The sequence below is a fragment of the Triplophysa dalaica genome, chromosome 4 (genome assembly GCF_015846415.1).
Source record: "Triplophysa dalaica isolate WHDGS20190420 chromosome 4, ASM1584641v1, whole genome shotgun sequence".
NCBI lineage: Eukaryota > Metazoa > Chordata > Actinopteri > Cypriniformes > Nemacheilidae > Triplophysa > Triplophysa dalaica.
The window spans coordinates 4,402,334-4,424,495 of record NC_079545.1 but is presented as its reverse complement, the minus strand read 5'-3'; the positions used below and the strand labels follow the sequence as shown (position 1 = coordinate 4,424,495).

The following is a 22,162-nucleotide window of genomic DNA, read 5'->3' as shown; positions in this document are numbered from 1 at the left end:
AGTCCTTTCTACACTACTCCGTGCGCTTATATTTCTAAACTATTAATTTTGATCAAAATGCATACACTCGTGAAATATGAACGTTAAAAGCACAGAATATAGTTACAGAATTAAAAGATAACAAATAGAATATTTCGTTCAATTATATTTATGTATAATTACTGCTATAGGAACAGTTATTACAAGTGTGGCACAACGCTAAACTGCAAGTATTACACTCTGCTAATGTGCAGTTTAATTCAGGCATCAGCCCAGCAGATGGTGCTAATGATTATCTGAGGATTAAGAAACATACATCGTTCACTGTGTTATTCTGATTACAGTACTGCATCTTAAAGAGAATATATATAAAAGGATAATATGTTTCTAAATAATTCAAATAGTATTAAATAAGAAATGCTTAATACACAGCAAATAGGAAGGCATTGCAGCACATTAGTCAGGATGTCCGAATCACACAAATAAATCAATAAAAGCAAGGCAGCACATTTTATTCGAAAGGCCTAAATGGCATTAAGGTACAGCATATAAATACTGGCGATTCCAGAGACAGTCATTATAGAGTAACATTATAGCATTCTTTCCTTTACGAACAATACATTCATGATGGTTTCTCCATAAAACACCTCACTTTGCCTTTATGCTTAATGAACTGAGTAACTTACAAAGCTAAAATAATACAAAAAGAAATATCTCGCTTGAATATAAGTTAGTGCTATCGTGTTAGGATTCTCCAGCTGCTCGAGATACCGAAACCTAAAGCAAAGGTTTCTGTCTGAATACATACAGTAGCTAGTTGTTTTGAGCCTCGTTAGTCGTGTCATTCAGTATTTTAGGCTGAAAACTGAAAGTGGTAGTTTACATTCCCTGCATATACAATTTTTTTTATTAAATAAATAAATAAATAACAATACAAACATTTGCAAGGCATGACAGCCAGGTAACTACAGGAGACGTACTGGATGCAGTACACGCGTTACCAGGCTGTGGATCCCAAGAGTGATTAGTCATATTTGGGAAAAGACAAATCCCAAATCCCATTCTTTGAAATGGTAACCATGATTGTTTCCAGAACCTTCCATAGCAAATCCTGGAGGCAATGCAATGCAATACAATTAATATCTCATATTCCAATAATAATGGCAACTCCTTTACAAACAGCCTCTTGAAGTAATAAAGCACTGGCAGAAAGTCTGATGTACTGCTGGGGCTTTTCTCCATCTTTAGAAACAACTGCATCAGGTCACACCTTACACGCCGCGACTCCATACGTGTGTTGCGGTGTCGGCCGCAAAACTGGAGAAAGCTGAATTTAGCATTCATTAATGTCAGGTTTTATAAGGTCCCTTATGTTGCAGGTCCACCATATGGCATCAGACCGTTGTCTAGTATTTGACCTTGCTGGGAACTTGAACATTCACACCGCTGTAGTCCACCATGTACATAGGCCACTGCTAAATACAAAATACAAAAACCAGGAAAAGATTGTGAGAAAAAGTTTTACCTATACACCAATATAATTACACTTTTTGAGCAATGTTACTATGGTTTACTGAAATTCTAGCTTTGAAAACATTTCTGTTGAAATAAAATAAATGAATGTACATACATTTAAAAAAAAAAACTGAAATAAGTTTAGGGCACTAAAATAATATAAACAAAAATATAAAAAATATATAGCAACATAAAAAACAAATGAAATGACAAATGCATATAGTGAAATTGCCTAAACATTATCTAACCAACAAAAAATAAAAAAATTAAAGCTAATTTACAATATTAATAAAAATACAGTAAAACTAAAAACACAACGTTTACAACGTAACTTTTAAAGTTCTAAGTCGACAAAGACTTTTACTTTTCTATATAAAAGTCCCTGCTCTTATTAGAAGTTATCAGTTGAAGTTACTGTTGTATACAAAAAATTGTCTTCATAATCTTTTATCAAAATATAATAACTTCCTCTGGCTATAAAGCAACTTTCTTATCCCACTGATGTCACCTGATGTCACATTACAAAAAAGAAAGTGGAATTAGAAATGTTTGCATACCATGACAGGAATCTGATTGGTTGATAGTGCCGAGTCTGCTCCAGTGGGCACGATTGCTTGATTGTTGTCAAGTACACGTTTACGTTTGCGTCGATTGGTGGACACTTCTTTACATTCTTTGAAAAAGGAGGTAAACATTTTCATGTAACATTTTCCCCCATTATTTTATTTTTCTAAAATAACAACATTTGCAAAAAAAGAGGATTCTTACCTGTATTACAAGACTGGGTACACAATTCTGTAAAAGGTCTGAACAAGAACAACACCAGTGAGATTGTGCGAAGCATCCACATAATGTTTTATATAATAAATATAAATATATTATTAATATATTGTTCTATAAAACAGTACGACGACAACTCAATGTAACAAAAGCCCAAGATAACAGCTCACACTTACTGTAGTGGGGTTTTAATATTGAAGGTAATTTCATCTTCAGCCTGCAGAATTTTTTCCAATCGAATGATGTCATAAGTATTCGGATTCCTGAATGGAATATCATCCGGAAGTCCAGAAACTTCCAATGAGCCGGGATTGGCACGGATTAATTTATATGGAACAAGGACCGAGCGATCCAAACCTAAAGCTTCACCTGAACGCAAGAAATGAACTAGCATTAGAAACTTTTCGAAAAATTCACATTTAAATGAATTTAGGGAGGGTATTGGCTTACCATATTTCTTATTAAAGAGCTCTTTAACTTGTTCCCTTAATATCACTTTCTCTCCCATTCGATTGACCTCGTCTTCTTCTGTTGAATAGCAAAATGTTTCCAAATTAAGATAATCTTTTTGTGTTAGGTTCTGAACAAATGTCAGCACTTACGCTGAAAGATTTCATGAAATTGCTAGAAAATGTCAACCATCGTTTGGCCGCAACGTTACATTTTGTTTTGCTATGATAAGTATCAAAGTACATTAAGGGAGCTTTAATAATAAACGATTCTTACCATTTATTGGGGTGTAACCTTTCTTCAATGTGGTTATTCTCCGGGGTGCTGTTAAATGGAAAATATTTGAATTCAAAGCTGATTCCAAGAAAGCTATTAAATTGGTTAAAAAACTAATGCAAATGTTTGATTTAGAATATGCATACCTGGCTTTGGAATGAGTCCTTGGAAAGGCCTGAAAAATAAAAAAACACCTCCGTGGTATAAAATTTACATATCTTATATTGCAATTTAATGGACTTAAAAAACAAAAACATTTAATATAAAAATATTCTATGATTCATTATTATACACATGAATACATAAGAATCAAACTCAAGCTGTAGTTCTGCAAAGTCAAAGCTGGAGACTCATGAACTCCAGAAGCTCGCCACAGGTCTTCACCTTGTAATGCTGAAAGAGATCTTGTCTGCCACGGCTAATATCCTCTCTAGATTCTGTGAGCCGAAGGTGCAGGGCTTTCTGAAGGGGATCCCAGGGGGCAGGCCCTCAATAATCACTGAGCCGGGGTTACTCTTGATCCTCTTATAAGGCACTTGCACAGGATACTTAATGCCCAGTGCCTCGCCGTATTTCCTGTTGAACAGGTCTTGGACCTGCTCGCGCAGTGTGTTCGCCAAGTCGATACGGGAGAGCTTGGCCTCTAAACTGTCTGCGGGCAGAGCAACGGTACAAATGCCAACGGTTTAGCGAAAGGAGACTGATTTCAAAATCAACTGGCGTATGTCTGACTCAAATGAATCTTTTTCATTTAGATTGCCATAAAAAAGAGACAGTTCACTCAAAATTCTGTCGTGATTTACTTCCTCTCTTGTGCTCCACTAAAGAAGTCAGAGGTAAAAGTAAATAAATGATGACAAAATGTTCATTTTTGTGTGAACTGACCCTTTAGGATACTATAATACTATAACAATACTACAGTTTACAACAGTTGATAACTTCTTTAAGGTGTTACCTGAGAATCCTGGTCTCTTGGACGCGGGTCCAGGGTCATCTGATTGGTCTTTAGAGTCCGTCTCTGCTGAACATAATAAAAATGAGAAAGCTAAAAAAAACAAGACCTTTCCTCACTTTCTAGATTCTCTGTAGACATATTTTCATGTAAAGGACTTGAGACAGTTTTGCCAGGAAATCATGAGAGGGACATTTAATCTGTTGAAGGGATTTGGGTGAATGATGTTCAATTATTGTTGGTTTCTATGGAATGTGTGAAGCAAAAAACTACTGACTGCAGTTCACTTAATGGCCACTGGTGTCGCTAATAACAAGGATTTGTAAATTTGACCTCAAGCCTCTTTAAATAATTTTATTCGGTTTTCTTTCTGATCACAAAATATAAGAAACAAAACTGCATGACTTAAGCTTACCTGAGTCAGAGGTTGATTTTGAGAGAGACTCGTTTTTAACCTGCTCTGTCAACAACTCTGGCCTGATGAAGACAGAAAAACATCAAGTTTCAATTCAATTCAAGTTTATTTATATAGCGCTTTTCACAATGTGTATTGTTTCAAAGCAGCTTTACAGGGGCAAACAAGAAAAACAGAAAAGTTAAAACACAGCACAGTGCATGGTATTTATACAACGAGTAAGTTCATTCTAATAAATAACATCTAATTTCTAAATAAATAAATGAATGAATGCAGTCTCCCGGTGAGCAGGCCAACACTGCCCTGCTGTGGCGAGGAACCCAAACTCCAATGATTGATTAATGGAGAAAAAAACCTCGGGAGAAACCAGGCTCAACCGGGAGGGCCAGATCCCCTCTGACGTGTCATAGCTGCACTCAGACTGGTGACATGTGATTTTAGTTTAGCATTTAATACCAAATATTGTAACTTCAGCATTAATAAGACAAATAGTCCGTCTTTGCTCTTGGTTGGGGATGTAGTGGTCTGAGCTGGGATGGTCCGATGGTCATATTTCTCTTGGCAGCTGGTGGAATTGCCTTAGATGGAGCTGGGATGGTCACAATCCCAGCTCCATCACAATTTCATTATTACTCATACCAGGACTGGACGATGTAGCTAGCACACTTATATCTAAAAATGTGTATATATTTGCTATTAATTATTTTAAAGACAATTTGTCCATCGTCTTTTATAATGTAGATCAAACAGACTTTGTGATTAATTAAACTGGAAATGACTTAATAGGTACACCCAAAATTAAAAAATATATATTTTTATGTCGTTTTCCAAGTTTTTTTAATTAAATATTTATATATTTATTTATGTGCATCAACATAATAATGATGATGTAGTAATAAATAATAGTATTAATGTATTGCATTGTGGAGTCATTTTTTGTGATCAAAACATTAAAAGAGAACAGTGAACAATATTTAAAAAATATAAAATTTCAATTTCTCACAAAATTTGGTCTCAAGTTCATATCTGAGATGCTATCAAAACATATGTTTTAATGCTCTCATACTTAGATAATTTTTGAGCAAATGCATTTATGTGGTTTAACAAAAATACCTGAGTATATTTCTGGTTATTCATCACCAATGCGGTAAGGAATAGTGAATGACATTTGCACTTCGTTTTAACAAATTTAAAAAAGAAATCAAAATAGTCTGTGACTGACTACATGCACAGACGGATTTTTCAATAGAAAGGGCATAGATTTGGGTCCTTACAAATATCCAGAGAACACTAAATTGTCCCTACCCTACTATCCGCCTAAATAGTATTCGAAAGTATAATTAGTATGTCCCAAATTGTGGTATATTAAAAAGACTATTCCAAAGATTCCCGGATGGTCTACTACTTCCGGTAGAAAGCTTTTCTTTTCTTCCCCTCAACCACCACCAATGTGCAGCATCCACCTGGATGATGCGATGGCAGCCATATTGCGCCATAACACCCACCACACACCGGCTTATTGGTGGAGAGGAGACAGAATCAAACATATTGCAGTTTTAAAAATGTAGGAATGAATATGTATGTATATAAGTAGTTTTAAGCAGACTGTAGATGCAGTTGAACATACAGTAGTTGATACTGTGAGACGAATTGTATGTTCTGGTAAATTTCTAAACAATCTGATCCTGCTGTAGACACATATAGGCATTTTAGCATTGAGTGAGAGTGACAACAATGAAGAACAGGGTAGAAAACTATAGAAAGTATTTTTAAAATAATATATTGTTTAAATAAGTAAAGTGCGCAAAACTTTAGTGATCTGCAAACAAATTTTATGTCCCCACCAATGTCAAAATCAAACTGTAGCCTTTGGTCTATAGAGCTTGAAAATGGACTCACTTTCTTATAACAAACTGGATCTGACTGCTTGCAGCAAGAATCTTTCTCAATTTTACTGCCCCGAAACAGTTTGGTCTTCGAAAAGTCATCCCTTCTGGCAACCCATTGATGTACAGGTCATCTGGATACATCTGGAACTTGGAGTATGGCACTTTAGCTGGCTCGGGCAGACCAAGAGCTTCACCTACAACAAGACAGATTTTTTAAAGAAATCAGCACATCGCGTATGTACATTTAATTTGGAGAAATCTGATTTGTTGGATAAATATAACTGGAAAATTTAGATGTTGTTGCCGCAGTTGAAGGTAAAATGAAGGTTGAGTAAGCCCATGACTCACTGTACTTGGAGCTGAACAGGCTCTCCACCTGCTTTCTCAACTGTAGGATCATCTCTCCGATGTCTTCTGGGGAAACAGAGGACAATCATATCAACAGCCAAAAATATCTGAAGATAAACTTGATCTTTCAAAATTGAGTTTTACCTTCAACAGCTCTTTTGAGCCCCTGCGGCGTAGTCTTAGATGCTAAATCTTCTGCAGAGATACAAACAAAATGTAACGTTAACTTCCGCGTGGTACACGGGAAGTATTCCCTTGTGTATGATTTGATCAAGAACATGTACTTTCCACACGCTTTGCTGGAGATATTGTGATGATTCAACTCACCTGGGGTTTTACTCCAGTGACCATTTGTGTAATGCAGACTTCAACATAACAAATGTATTGAGTATTATTAATTCTGAGTCAAAATGTCCAAACTGGGAGTCACTATGAACACTTCAACACACTGCAGGTTTATTATGTGTATATTGTGCTAAAATGTAATATTATGATTATTGTTGCAAATAATACAATTATTTAAATATTTAATGAAATAATAATACATTAAAAAAAATGCAGATTTTTATAAAAAAATAAGGGTTTACATTATATTTAAAAACATAATTATATTTACATTACACTCGCTGTTGTACTGTATATTTGAAACCTTGTATCTCCATATTTTATGATTTTTATTTTTTGTCGTGTAAATCATTATTGTTAGTCAGCCTTTATTTTTGTCACTGGAATTTGCAAATATCTAACTAATAAAAAGTATTAAAAAGAGCTAGTCAACTTTGACAACACCGTATGAAGTCCCTGAAAAAGTACAGTGTTTTTACATTTCTTCAAAAGCAGGGAATTTGGACAAACAAGGTTTCAGAAGGACAGCGACGTTATTATATATTGTTTATTAAACAGAGTTACCCTGCTCCACGAGTTTACATAATCGTTTTAGTTGCTTTTAATAACCAAATAAAGACTTTGCCGTATAAGACCATAACCGTATATATTTTTTTCTTATAGGGATGCGCAATATATCATGGTGCATTTCGGTATCTTAACAATTAAGAACGTTAACTTGTTTTCTGCAGACAATGTTTAAGAATAAAAGAAGTTGTCCACTTTCTTCCTTTTCGGGCTCAGGAAATTTTATGTTAATATTTAGATACTGTATTTCGGTCAATATATCAGTTACCTGGTTTCAGAAATGAAGAACTATCAGTTATCGGCCAAAATGTACATATCGGTGCATCCCTATTTTCTAATATTTTTTTAAACATGATCATAAAAACCATGCTAAACATATCTTGAAAAAAATACCACAGCTGTTAAGTGTTTATATCAACTCTCAGTATTTTACATTGAGGGGCAAAGACTGGGGGTCTACATGAATTCAGTTCTAGCGGATGTGGGTTTGTTGTAGAGGGAGAACTAACACACCACGGAGCACGGGTTTGGCTACTGATCGGGTAAGTTTGGGATATTGGGTTTGAAATTGAAATAAGTAATGTAAAACTCTTATCTTACCACAAAACTCATTTTTATATAAAAAACAAAGTGGTTTAAATGAATCTCAGTGTTGTGGTCCTGTTGCGTTCTTCAGAGGTGTTTGTACTTCTGTACAATTCCTTCCAGAGAGATCTAAGACATGGTTTCTCAAGACTGAGATGTGTGTAAAAACTGTTTATTCGACCATTGATTTCCAAACATTAAGTGATACTTCACGCAAAAATTAAAATTCTGTCATCATTTACTCACCTTCGAGTTGATTCAAATCTGTAAACATTTCTTTTTTCTGATGAACAGAGTGAAAGATATTTGCACGAATGCTTATAACCAGACAGATTTTGCCCCCTATTGACTGCCATAGTAGGAAAAACAACAATAGTAGTCAAAAGTGCCCCAGAACTGTGTACTGTCCTACATTCTTCAAAATGTCTTCTTTTGTGTTCAACAGAAAAAATTATATTATTTTTTTCTAGTATGGGAGTCAATCCTGTTTGTGTTCAAGTGATGACAGAATTTTCATATTTGGGTGAAGTAACCCTTTATTAATAATGAAGATACAGAGTATTCTATTTGCTTAAACAACATGTAAACAGAAATGTCAATTCTGTTATCATTATACACTATATATTACTAAAACCTGTTTGATTTATTATCAGAGTACTTATTACTTATTATAAAAGCTGTGGTTGGGAAAGTGTAGACAGGGCTGAGGGATTTGTAACTGGATGAAAGATTTGAGAGGGCAATATTAAAGACTATTAAAGACAACATTAAGGACAAGGGAACGTCCAAATCCACAAATGGACCGACTAGGTTGCTCTTACCTGCTTCAGGCTCCAATAGACGACAGAGGTCAGGGGTCACTCGTTCAGTCTGGGGCTCGCTTGGCTCTTCTGTAGAAACACTGGACTCTGAGTGTGGACAACAAGTGAGACAGATAATTAGATGAAAACATTTAAAATCCATAACATATTTAAAAAATTTGCAAGTGAAAATGTAGGCGGGAGGTGACGTTTTATCTGGATTTGATTGGAACATATAAATTAGAACACAAATTTAGGCCATAATAATATTGTTTGGTAAGTCATGCCAAGATATGATACCATAAATACCTGGCACTGTCACTTGAATGATTTCACCATCTGGGGGTTCTGTTTTAATCTTCTTCATAGAAAGACAGTCCCCGGATGGCCCTGAAAAGTAAAACACGCCGGTTTATTTACAATTTTCTCTTAAACTATAACAATGAGTGGGTGGTGTTCAAAACGTACCTGCTTCGCACTCAGCCAAAGGACTGACACAAGAGCTAGTCGATCTGAAACAAGAAACATTTGCAAGACTTTCATCAGATTATTGCATACAAAAGTTGCATCCTATCCTTTTCCTTTTCTCTCATTACCTAACCATATCAAAACATTCTGTATACATCACTGAAAAAATATTAGGATTTTAAATTTTCATTTGTAAAATTTCCAAAAAAAATGTTTTATTATTCCATACATTTTTTTCATTTTATAAGGTTTTTGTGTTCATTTCCTTGACTTTTTTTGTTTTACAATTTAATTGACAAATTAATTGACTTAGAATTAGAATTAGAATATTATATTTAAGTATAATAAAATATATATCATAAATATATCATTATAATTAAAATATATATATTTTATTTAATTATTAATGTTATGGTCTGTTCCAAGTTGTATATCTGTAATCAGGTCTGTTGAAGTTGTTTTCTCACTCAAAATCTGAAAATGGCCTTTAAAGTATTTACAGACAAAAAAATCTGACACTGTCTTTTTTGTTATGACTGGAAAAGTAAACTCTTACCTGCTGCTGTGAGTGTTGTTGACCAGCTCTAGGGAGGAGCTTGGCAACCTGAGCCCATCAGGGAAACCATCATCAAGGGCGGAGCCATCCTGTTTGCCCTCCTCCTTAGCTACTTTACCAGCGGCTTACAAAGAATGAAAAAAAACTCAATACAAATATATACAAGTAGAATATTCCACTGTATTTCACTTAAAAAATGCTTTGCGAATGTCAAAATGTGCTTGTGTTTCGTTTCAACCCTGTGACTTTTAAGTACTTTTAAGAGCTTTCTTAGAAATGAGCTAACATTAAAGTTGGTGCAAAACACTGCTGGAAGTTGCCCTTTAAAAATGGAAAAGAATAGTCCTGGGTTATACCAATATCGAATTGTTTTCAAGGGTCAGATGAGATAGCTCCTTAAGTAAAAGCACATAAACATGCACTTTGTGTTTGAAAAATACATACCTGTAAAAATCCTTTCATCAAACATTCTGTGAGGAATAAAAGAGAACGGTTAGTTCTTGTGATTCCACTTGAAACATATTGAAATGCTAAAATGCTGTCTACGCATGCCTGGTAACGAACAGCGGGTGTTTTGCTCATTATGCCAAATTATGCTGGCTCGTGTATGGCAGCGGTTACCACAACCAGCATGACGCTTCACTTTGGATGCCTCGCGCTGCTCTGCCAGATGGCAAAGACAGCTTTTTTTCTCATAAAGTAAATTAAAAACTCAGTATATCCAGAACCAATGTCTGGATTCCTTTTCAATGAGCCGCACAGTTAATTACATGACAAAAACTGAAAGGTTATCAGTAGTTAAATCTTTTACATCGCTATCAGATATGTGTGGAAATTGGAAGAGCTGCAAAAATAGCAGCAATACAACTACGCTGCAGGTTCAACAATGTAGGTATAAAGCTAACTACTTCCTAAATGTTTAGGATAATTAATCAGATGTCTCTAGTCAGGTCAATATCAATTCACTACTGAAAGCTTTTCACCTTCTGACAACAAAGCGGACCCCGTGCCTTTCCTCCAGGATCCGTTTCAGTTTAGGCACTCCATAAGTGCATGGCCTCTTGAAGGGAATCTTGTCTGGAATTCCAATGATTTCTACCGCCTCTGGATCGCAGGCGATTTTCCGATACGGCACAGGAACCATGTGATCCAGACCTAAAGCCTCAGCTAAAAGTAACAGATTTCTAATTAATACGTTTTTAATAAATCAGAGACATCTTTTACTTACAGGAAATTGAGTTAATTCGAGTTGATGGCAAAGTGAGTGCTATCTGTTTTTTCTGTGTTTATAACAAAAATATTATAACACACTTCCTTTCTAAAAAAGGAGTATCACAACAGAAATTCTGTCATCATTTACTCACCTTCTTAGGCAAAGTACAAACAAAGATATTTTTCAGATCGTTAATAACCAAAAACCATCAGCCCCCACCGACTTTTATTGAATGGACACAAAACCAATGCAAGTCAATGGGTCAAAATATCCTCTTTTGTGATTCGAAGAAGAAAGAAAGCAATACAGGTTGTAAATGACATGAGGGCGAGTAATAATGACAGAATTTGATTATGGGGGTGTTATCCCTTTAGTAGGTGTTTATTATCGATGTGCACTTATGAATTGTAAGTGTTGTGAATTTGGCATTGCTGCTTTATCTCACCATATCTGCTGTTGAAGAGGATCTGAACACATTCTCGAAGCGTGTTGATGTCCTCCGTCTCCCTGATAAATGAGTCCCATTTTTCTGTGAACAAGATCAAAAAACAATAACCAAGTAGCTCTAAATAATTATTTCATGCGTTTCCGATAATGCCATTATTTATGTATTTGTTTTATAAACAATACCAGTTTGACCAGTATGTAAGACATAAGAGACAATTACGGCAGGTCCTGACTCTCAACAGTGACTGAAGATTTCATGCTGGTCTTTCGCGAGGAACAGAAGTTTGTAGCCCAGGTGACCTGGCCAAAATCCCATTGCTATCACCCACACTATCCCCCTCTCTGTGTCTCGTACAATTGCTAATACTAAATAAATAAACTGTGTGCTCCATCAATAGACTGATTTATTTACTCAAGCACAAATACTAAAAACAGAGATTTTTGTGAACATTTTGTTCATCTGTGTATTTAGATCCAGTCATTTTTTGCAGGGCAGATTGAAGTTTGCTTCTTTAATGGCTGTGTATAATAAACATATAATTATGTATTGTAAAATTACAACCATACTGTAGTATATACAGTATATTTAAATATAGACAGCAATTTAAAAACCTACATTATAATAATTCACTCTTACTGTAATCTCTTCTGACACTTTTTACTCTAATCATTTTATTAGTTGCTCCTTTTTCAAACACACATTAAATTTTATAAATACAAAAATATTTTAAATGAGTTTTTCTGATTTTGTGATAAATCTAACAAACTCCTCCATTTTGTATTTAATTCTGTAAAGCATATTATCCAGTTTCCATAAGGCATTGTTTGAGACCCCATAAAGCCCCTGAAAAGAAGCCCAGTCCTTAATTTGGCCAGACGCTTTGATAGTTGTGTAAAGTCTGTCGCCCACCTGATTTTTCATGCACTATAGAAAACAGAAGGCGCTTGGAGACATGGATGCTGGGAGGACTCTGGGCAAGATCCCCTGCCAGCCCTATTCGCTCGCCTGGAAGAGACATACATGCTCTCAGATACAAGCACATAAACAAAAATGTTTTCCAATGAATAATGCTTCAGCACCTACATGTATGACACAACACAAAAGACCTCATTAAAAGTTAGGAAAAGACTAATCTTTTAATGCTTAGAGACATGGACTACTCCTATTTAGATTTTATGGTTTCTTTAAAAACAATTTAAGTAATATGTAAAATATGTGTGAGCTTAATTAACCGTTTCCATGTATAAAAGATTGATATGCAAATACAGCATATTAATCTTTACATATTTCTTTAAAAGCAAAACAGCAGGTGGTTCTTACCATTGTCAACACATTCCTTGGCTTGCACGGCCTTGTCATCAGAGGATGTCCACATTCCCAGCCTCTCTTTACCTATGCTGTTCAGTGATGTGGGCTTCAGGTCCATCTTGCTGTCTGGGTGGGGCTGGGAGGACATGGGCATGCCGTACAGGAAGCTGGAGAGCATAGAGTTGCTAGCAGACACTTCCTGAACAGAGGGTTTAACAGTGGCGTGGTTGCTTATGCTTTTTGAGATCGAAGAGTGATGGTTGACTTCCGGACAGGATTTGGCATCCCGTGAGGGTTCCTCTGGCGTTCTATTTGAGATAAAACAGTAAACAATAATGCGATACACTAGCAAGATCGTGGGAATGTAGAAATGTTATCAAATGTGTAATGTCACTATGTATGAAAGCATTTTCAAATGAAGTATAATGTAAATCAACATCTCATGCAAATGTGTTTCGGAGAAAATCAAATTATCTTAACGTAGCAATTTGATCATTTACCGTGGTTTTAATATCAAATTGCAATACTAACCTTTTGACTATAAAGCGGATACGATTACTTTGCTCTAAGATCTTCATTAAGGTCTTGGTGTCGTATTCTGAAGGTTTTCTCAAAGTTACACCGTCAGGAAGGCCGTAGACAACCAGCGAGCTGGGATCCTTCAGAACCCGTTCATAAGGCACAGGGACCAGGCTGCTTTTCCCAACAGCCTCACCTGAAACGTGTCACATCTCATTGGATAAACCTGCATTTTGGCCCATTATTCCACATCCACTGCTCGCAGTAACATGAAGGACAGAAAAGTATAAAGTATTGGGCTCTTACTGTACAGTACGCTGAAGACTTCCTCCACCATTTTCCTCAAGACGAAGATGTTGGAGTGAGAGTCGGTTAAGGTTCTCTGTCTGGCCTGTTGGCCGCAGTCTTTGCCTGTCCTGCTGCAGTCCACGTCAGGAGCTTTAGCGTGGGAGTTCGCTTGAAGACAAGACACTTCTGTGAGGAACAATATGTGTTATTGTAGAGGGAACTAGTCACTGAAATTTCCATTATTATATGTGCATTGCGAACTTTATGTCAGAACACCCATATGCAGTGACTACACGTGATGTGATATTATAAATTAATCTTAACATTGTGTTTTTCTTCCACTTAAAAATTGCTATAATTTAACCAAAAAATATAACCATTTTTTTTTCCTTTTGAATGTCTACAGTACAGTAATAGTTTCTATCTTCTGCAGAACATAAAATAAGATATTTGAAGAATGTTGGTAACCAAACATCACTGACACCATTGACTTTCATTATATAGACACAAAACCACAATTCTAAAAATATCTTTTGACAGACATAACAGAAGACAGAGTCATTTGCTGGTTTTAAACATCATTAGGGGACTAAATGATGAAAGAATTTTTTATTTTGGGTGAACTATCCCTTTAAACCGCTAATAGCTTCCAACCAGCATCATCCGCTAGACAGCGTCTCTTGTTTATCAGTACTGTAAATAAGTTCCAGATGGATCTTATAGCACTGGGCTGTTATCCCGAAACCTTCTTAATGCTACGTCATACTTTTATACGTCTTACCTTAAGACTGGTAGTGATATTCTTAGGAACGAAGTAGTGAAACGAAGGTTTAGGGAAACCCAGCCCTGGACATTTACTGTCATTGTAAAGCAGAACTGTTACTGAAGCTGTATTTTGATGAACAAAATTAACAAAGTTGTCATAATCTTTAACAGGGACAGGTTATAATGACATTAGGGATATTTTATGAGTGACTAGCTGGTGTGTGGTCTGTATCAAGGAATCCCTGTAAAATTATAACTACATAATGTCCAACGGCCCTCCGTCAGATGCATTTCTTAGATATAATGGATGTTAAGCTAATGTTAAGTAAAAAGGAATATTGGAGAGAAAAAAAGAAAAAACTGGTATTAACAACCGTAGTGTTTGGACTCGATCTGGATGAAAATAATTTTGTGTCCGCTACATCTTCATTAAAAAAATAAAAAATGTTGACATTGTTTACACACCCTCAAGCTGTTGCAAATCTGTATTAATACCTTTGTTCTAACAGTTCTTGGCCACCATTGACTACCATAGTAGGAAAACGACAATGGTAGTCAAAAGTGCCCAAGAACTGTTTGATTTCCTACATTCTTTACGATATCTTCTTTTGTGTTCAAAAGAACTAAAAAATGTATAGAGAAATTTATCCAACTATGGTAGTCAACGGTGGAGAACTGTTTGGTTACAAGCATTCTTCGGAACAAAACGAAACAGGTTTGGAAAAACTTGAGGGTGACTAAATAGACCGAATTTTCCTTTTTGGGTGAACTGTTCCTTTAAGATGTTTTTTGTTTACTGTCTTACTTTCGCATTGGTGCATACTGGGTACACAAGGGTCACGTAAGTGCTTACTCGACCAGAAAAAGAATGTTCCTAAGGAGCTATTAAGCTTATTACCAACCTAAACATGTTTATAATTATATCAGCTAGGAATTGTCCAGATTTAACCATTCATCAGACATGTGAACTCACTACAGAACTTGTGGAAGTCCGTCTGTATCTCCTTTCTGGAGTTGAGAAAGTTTCGTCCCTTTTCTGTTCCCACGGCGATCACGCTGTCCTCGTGCACGGTGACACATGCCACCTCAGCGTTCAGTTTAGACATGGCAGAGCACTGCACACACATTTGAAGTCATCAGCCACCAAACCGCTGTGAAGTACTCAAGTATGTGCAAGTACATATGTGCTTACCACAGAATCTAACGCTGAAACGAGGCTGGTGAGGATCTCTTGTCTGGATGACACATGTGGAACTTTGAGCTCTGGCCGAGAGTTGGTCCTCAAGCCATCACAGGCCAGCTTCCGAACCTGTGCCATTCTTCTGCAGGAAAAAAGAAGGCTGAGTCAGACTTAAATGAAATATCAGGTCTGAAAGATTACTCAGAATACAAACATAATTACTTATTAACATAAAAGCTAATGCACTGTTTAGATTGCTAATGGAGCCTAATATTCTACAGACGAAAACATGTTTTATTAGATGAACGAAAACAAGGGTGTGAGGGACAGTAGAGTCAGTTCCATAGCTGGTAAAAAAAACACATTCCAATGTTTAAAACGTATGAACTTCTATGATATTTACATATTTACAAGTGGAACAGGAAATTCAATGAAAAAAAGGACACTGAATTTTGGGTCAAAGGAAGTTATTTCAGAAGGGGTGCAAGGATTAACATTTTGATAAAACAAGTAAAACTGAACTGAAAATCAAAGCGCATTGTGGGTAAAAAACGAACGAATGTGAACGAATATAGCGAATTAAAGGTGCAATGTTCATAGCGGCATCTAGCGGTGAGGTTGCGAATTGCAACCAATGGCTCACTCCACCCTTCCATATACTACGGTGGCTGACACAGAACAAAGGCGTTGTCACGTTTGTGCTTCTTCGCCAAAGGAGATATCTCTTTACGAAGCAAGCTCTATAGAGCAGATTGTCCATATAGGGCTACTGTAGAAACAACATGGCGAATTCCATGTAAGGGGACCTGCGGTGTATGTAGATAGGAATAGGTCATTGTAAGGTAATAAAACATTATGTTTCATTATGTGAGGTCTTTATACACCTCTGAAGACATAGTTACATGTCATGATCCTGTTCTTGTCTTTGTATGTTCTGACTTGGGAGGTGTTTGTTTTGTTTTGTCGAGCACGTGCTATCCTTTTCTAGCGGTTAGCACGCACTCGGTGTCTATGTCATTTACCACGCCCTCGTGTTTCCCCCGTCAGGGCTTTCCCCACACCGGTGACTTGTTTATTATTATCACTTGCACCTGCATTCTATTACCTCCCCTTAGTATTTCCCTTAAATACCCTCTGTTTTCCCTTGTTCCTTGTCTGACCGTTGCGTGTTTTGCCAGTTCAGACTGCCTACGCTCTAGCGTGTTCTAGACGTCATTAGCCTTAGTCATAGCCTTAGCTTAACCTTTGCCTTAGCCTTAGCCTTGCTATCATCCTAGCATTAGCTTTCGAGATCGCTATCCTACATCTCTGTGTTTTTTCCTGCTACCCTGCCTTGCATACTCTCCCGCTACATCTACACAGATCCCGTTGGCGTTCCGGACTGCGATCCCCCTCCTCACTAGACTCCACCACTGCTCCTGGATTCCACCATTAACCGGGCTCTACGGATTCTCTCGCCCAGTGAGTTCCGGGTCGAGTTTCCTCCCCGGACCCAGATCTCCACGGATTCTCCCGCCTGGCGGACTCAGCGTCGAGCGCTACCTCCCAGGATGTTATTCTCTTTAGATTCTTCCCCGTGGCCCGCAGGGGGTCGTCTGTGGTGTGCTTTTTACCAGACTGTGGTGGATTTAATTACCTGAATAAAAGCCTTGTTTTGCCCCGCATTTGAGTCTCTCCTTGTCTGCCATGACAGTTACATACATATATTATATTCTATTTCTGTCAATAGATCTTCATTAATCGTACACATTGTACCTTTAAGTTATTAACTTTATATGGCCGACAACTAGTAAGAGATAAAGAACCAGCTTAGATCTATCGCTCACTGCTTCAGTTTATTCACTTAAAAATTTAATTGCGCTGTATACCCTTGCAGCCAAGACAATAGTAAGATAACGACTTACAGTAATTTTATACTGTAAAAAGTAAGTGTAAATTAATTATCAATATACCAGTTTTTTATATAAACAAAACAGTTAAGACAATTCAAGTTCCCCTATTACCTTTTTTTTTACATTTCAGCTGTAACATATTGAAGGATAGTAAACCTATAAGAGGCTTTGGGAAGTGATAGTAATATCCTCCTTAGAGCTAAAACCCCAAAATCCGTCACACACATGTGAAAGTAGCTAATTACGATAAGCCTTTGTCAACCAATTAAAGCTAGCACAGATTATTGCCTTAAACCCCTTCATCCTTCATTTGTTCTCCTCGGAAGCAAAACGACGCCTGGAAGCATCGGACCTCAAAAGTGAACTACTTACCAGTCCCTCATGACAGACCCTCCCCGTCTCCCAATCTCGATTTCACCAAAGTCAATTTGACACTCAAAGACTTTACATGTGTCTAGATGACGGATATCTTTGAAAACTTTGAAGACGTAAAACAAACAAACAAAACAGCAAGGATGATCCTCAAAGAATATAAAACAAACAAATAAATAAATAACGCAATCCTAATTCCAGGCCCGGCGTTCGCATGGCAACTGCAATCCGTTTCCTTGGAAACTAATCTCGAGGCATGTGAACAATGCAGCTCTGGCCTTTAATCTCTCCAGACACTGGGAGCCATTATCCCAGCCTCCGGGCAAAGCCAAAACCACAGACTGCACAGAGAGAGCCCAGTACTACTATTACTCCTCTGAATCTCTCTCTCCACAATCTACAGGAAGGAGCCTTGAATAAATCCTGCTGCAACTTCAAACTTAAGAGCAACAAGCATATTGCAATTATTAAATCTGGTTTGTTTGTTTGTTTGTCCTGATATGGCCGATTCTGAACAGCCTGTTTATATTTTACTGAACATGTGTTGATAGAATCTAACATCTGAAAATTACTGTCTATGAACACGTTTTCTATTTAAAAAAACGAAATAAAAATGCGTTATGGATGTGACACTGTTTTTGAGAGACTACATACTTTCTGTAAAAGTATAACGCACAAACGCGTGTTCAGATATATGACCTCACAAATTAAGAAGTGTTCGATCTTTATAGTACATAAAATAGCTATATTTTAAAATGCTATTATATTTTCACATGTCCATTCATGACTAATATAAACTGTTATGAATGTGACAATTCTGAAAGTGGAAGTAACCTGACATTGAAAAACCATGCTTTAAGGGTGAAAAATGCTTTTGAGACCTCAGAAAATTGACCATCAAATGTAGATGTCTGTGCTTTGAATTTTCAATATGGCGAAAACCTTTGGTATTTAAACCTTTGTCATGGCAAGGCTGATATTTGCATGGAAATGCCCCCATTGCTTTATAGTGTATGTTGGAATCCATTAAGGGTCTTAAAGATAAAGTTTAATGATAACAACAAAAAACTGTATGAGGTTGATAAAGTGAGCCTACCAACCCCTTAGTCTCTCTAATATTCTCTAGGTTTCATATGTTAGGCGAAAACCATTAGTCTGATCGTAGGAAAAAAATATCAAACCTCTTTTTAGTAAGCCGCACCTTTTGAAGTATCATTCGTGTCTGCATCGTAAACTGTGCAGGATGAGCTACGTGCCAACCTCAAATGCCTTCAGAAGTTTCAGATCCCTTTCCAGAAGCACTGTGATACTTGCCTTAGCAATTATCGCTTATAATCTTGCATGGAAAGGGTTAAGTTCATTTAATAGCTTCATCTTGACACTTCTGAGTTTAACCAAAGAAAAAAACGACTCCCTCATTGAACAAGCTTATCTTATTTGCCAAAAAAACTACATTCATTTGACACCTTAAGCTTTGTGTGTAAATAAAGTTTTATACTCCGTGTTAAGCTCTCTTGGCAGTAGCCAAAGGACGTGACAAACTAGAACAAATACAGCTTCTCGGGGTTAAAAAGAAAAGCACAAAAAGAAAATCAACTGGTGACACTCCTAAAAAAAATGCCGGAAAACTAGGAGTCCAGACTGACGGGCTTAAACGCTCAGATTAATGACTTCCTCTTTGTTCGGAGACTGCCCTGCCAAAATACGTTTTTTTCATCACGCTATCTCACACTCTCTGTTCTGGAGGAGGCATAGTGTAGCCGGTCCTGTACTTCTTGAATTACTGCCTGTACGGTGCTTAGAGATATTACCGGCATCTCAATAAAGGCTATCGTGGGGTTTTTATGAGTGGTTTTGCCCTAAGAGGCTTGTGGCTCTGCCATCGACACACAGTCTCCTAATAGCCTTTACACAGATTCTGTTCGCAGATCCCTTCAGAAACAGAACTGCGTCTAAATCGGTTAGCTCAAAGGCTGATCGTTGACTTCTAATTGGTCCTAACTCCTTCCATTCTGGCCATATTCCCGGAGGCCACACAAACACGTTGCATCATGCAGACACAAAAATATGGATTGTGTGGCCATGGATGATTCTTTCCCACGGTATACAAACAATTATGTTCGTTTTTGAGAAAAATTGTACTTATAAAAACAGAAAAACACTGCACTAATGTTTCGGCCACCGATATTTATGGGATGTTTTTTCATCAATTTAGAACCATCATATATTTGTCTATAGCACGAAATAAGATGATATAACAACTGATAGTTTACGAATAAATTGCATGAAGGCACAGATCTGTATATGTTTTGATTTATAATGTAGCGTTTACCTTTATGTAAAAAGAAATTATTAGTAATTATTTGTTTTTAACAAGTGTTCTGCAAAAACTCCTAGCAGTTTCAACACTTCAAATTTCCGAATCGTTCACTACCCTGTTGAAAAAAACAGCATATGCTGGTTTGGATGATGGTTTGTGCTGGTTAATACTGGTCACGTGCTGGTTTAAGCGGGTCACGTGCTGGTCTTAAACTGGTTCTTACCTGGTTTAAGATGGTAAAACCAGCATCCAAACATAATTTACACAACATATGCTTGTATTTTCAACAGGGTTGTCATTTGTTAAGACCAGTATCGAAGAAGATCACACAAGATATCAGAACTAGAAATGTATGTCATTTTAAAACTCTTTCAAAAAAGTACCATGGTGGTCACATGGCATTAGTTCATATTCATATATGCATATATTTCACGTATTCACATGGAACTACAAAAAACAGCAGTTGTGCATTTTATTTTCTATTTAGTTCCAAAACCCAATTACTTAAAGGTCTTCAAACTCAACCATAGTAGTATCATGTCACATTTTTGCACAAGTTTACTCATAAATATTGAAACATTTAGAAAAAAAACGAAACAAAACGCAGATTATTTACTGTAAGAATGGGCTTTATTCAATAATAGTTTATATTTAAGTTAAAGACGCTTATATCTGGAGTCTCATTGTATTTATGAATGGATATGACAGCCTGAAAGTCTTCTGAGGACAACTGAACTGAAGTTTTACAGACAAGTGATGTTTTATTACTCGAGAGGGTCACATACAGTGATTCATAATCTAAATTGGCGTTACTGAACTAGCCTTCACTGTAGAGACAGATTAGCAGTCACTTATATGTGGATTTGACATTGTAAACATGACCTTCCTACGTCGACGAACACGTCCATTCGTCCCCGTTACGACCCCCATGACCATCATCTTCAACAGACCGTCCCCAATAAAACCAGTAAATATCATTTATCACCCTGCCAACAATAGAGCTGCTCTATTTCTGCAACTTGCTAGCGCTCAATGTGTGTTGCCATTTTACCAGACAAAACATAACACGTGAATCGCCTCAGATACAGTCGGACAGCGTCCACGACACAACCCTGAGCGCAAATGTTTTTATTCATTTATCTTTAACGAGTCTTGTCGCTATACACGCGCACAAAAACATCGCGTCGCGTGGGGAGCGTTAGCATGATAGCCAGTGAGCTAACTCTCCTAGCCGTCCTCCTCCCCCCTGAATTATAATCTGTAATTTCACTTTTTCAACATCCATAAAAAGTCACGTGTCCGAGAACGATCATCGCAAACGTTGTTTCACTTATAAACGAACAGAATGAGATTTAAATCTTACCAACGTGGCCGTTTTTATTACCTTATGCTGTCAATCCCGGAATACGTTTATTCTCCGTTTAATCCAATCGGGGGCTGAATTCCCATCTAAAGAAAAGCGATCGCGACTTTATTAAATTTCATAATCTCCACAAGTGTCTCGCGTTGGTTGTCTGTCGAAAATATGTCGACGTGATTTATTTCGTCAATTTAGTCCGTTTTCTTTCTGTTTTCTTTAGGAGGAGTGTGTCCCCTTTCCCCTTTCTTTGTTCTGTAATCCAGTAAAATTGAAAGTCATTCGCCTCCGCTAATCCCAGCCCAACTCAACAACAGCATCTATTGGCTGTCATTTACATACAGGATTAAAGAACCGCTGGAAAAACTCGCCGACACTCATAACAAATGTATCCAACTCACTCTTTTGACATTGTGACTTACATGTCTGTATGTCTCTCTGCCCCCTCTTCGCAGACCCTTATTTGTGGTTGTTTTATTCTCTTATATAAACTAGAATGCTGAAAGTAACCTTTAAATCATCTCTATTAATTACAACCGTCTTTGTTTTAATGACGAGTTAAAATTTTGAAATTA

General features: G+C 36.9%; 1 protein-coding gene across 4 annotated transcripts; it reads right to left on the bottom strand.

Annotated features, from left to right (window-relative positions):
• Nucleotides 1-470: 470 nt before the first annotated feature.
• On the bottom strand, nucleotides 471-22,010 carry gtf2ird1 (GTF2I repeat domain containing 1). Of its 4 annotated transcripts, none has more exons than XM_056746539.1 (27): nucleotides 21,615-22,010; nucleotides 15,659-15,788; nucleotides 15,440-15,581; nucleotides 13,720-13,887; nucleotides 13,426-13,609; nucleotides 12,907-13,202; nucleotides 12,496-12,591; nucleotides 11,584-11,667; nucleotides 10,909-11,092; nucleotides 10,370-10,395; nucleotides 9,926-10,049; nucleotides 9,370-9,413; nucleotides 9,211-9,291; nucleotides 8,923-9,009; nucleotides 6,749-6,799; nucleotides 6,605-6,670; nucleotides 6,267-6,450; nucleotides 4,368-4,429; nucleotides 3,956-4,021; nucleotides 3,385-3,652; nucleotides 3,147-3,175; nucleotides 3,001-3,048; nucleotides 2,725-2,802; nucleotides 2,451-2,643; nucleotides 2,263-2,300; nucleotides 2,052-2,167; nucleotides 471-1,454 (listed from the first exon to the last, which is right to left on the bottom strand). In XM_056746539.1, exons 2-27 carry the CDS (start codon nucleotides 15,782-15,784, stop codon nucleotides 1,386-1,388), a joined length of 2,910 nt encoding a protein of 969 aa, XP_056602517.1. In that variant the 5' UTR covers nucleotides 15,785-15,788; nucleotides 21,615-22,010; the 3' UTR covers nucleotides 471-1,385. The 4 variants fall into 4 exon arrangements, with proteins under 4 accessions (XP_056602517.1, XP_056602520.1, XP_056602518.1 ...); XM_056746542.1 differs by having other exon boundaries at nucleotides 2,725-2,799; XM_056746540.1 differs by having other exon boundaries at nucleotides 3,956-4,018.
• Nucleotides 22,011-22,162: the final 152 nt, after the last annotated feature.

Bases quoted from the DNA above. Each gene is read 5' to 3' on its own strand.
- gtf2ird1 (XM_056746539.1), bottom strand. From the start codon at position 15,784: ATGGCACAGGTTCGGAAGCTGGCCTGTGATGGCTTGAGGACCAACTCT. The intron at 11,668-12,495 runs GTGGGCGACAGA...TCTTGTTCACAG, and splicing joins TATAGTGCATGAAAAATCAG to AAAAATGGGACTCATTTATC. The intron at 9,414-9,925 runs GTAAGAGTTTAC...TTCTTGTTTCAG, and splicing joins AACAACACTCACAGCAGCAG to ATCGACTAGCTCTTGTGTCA.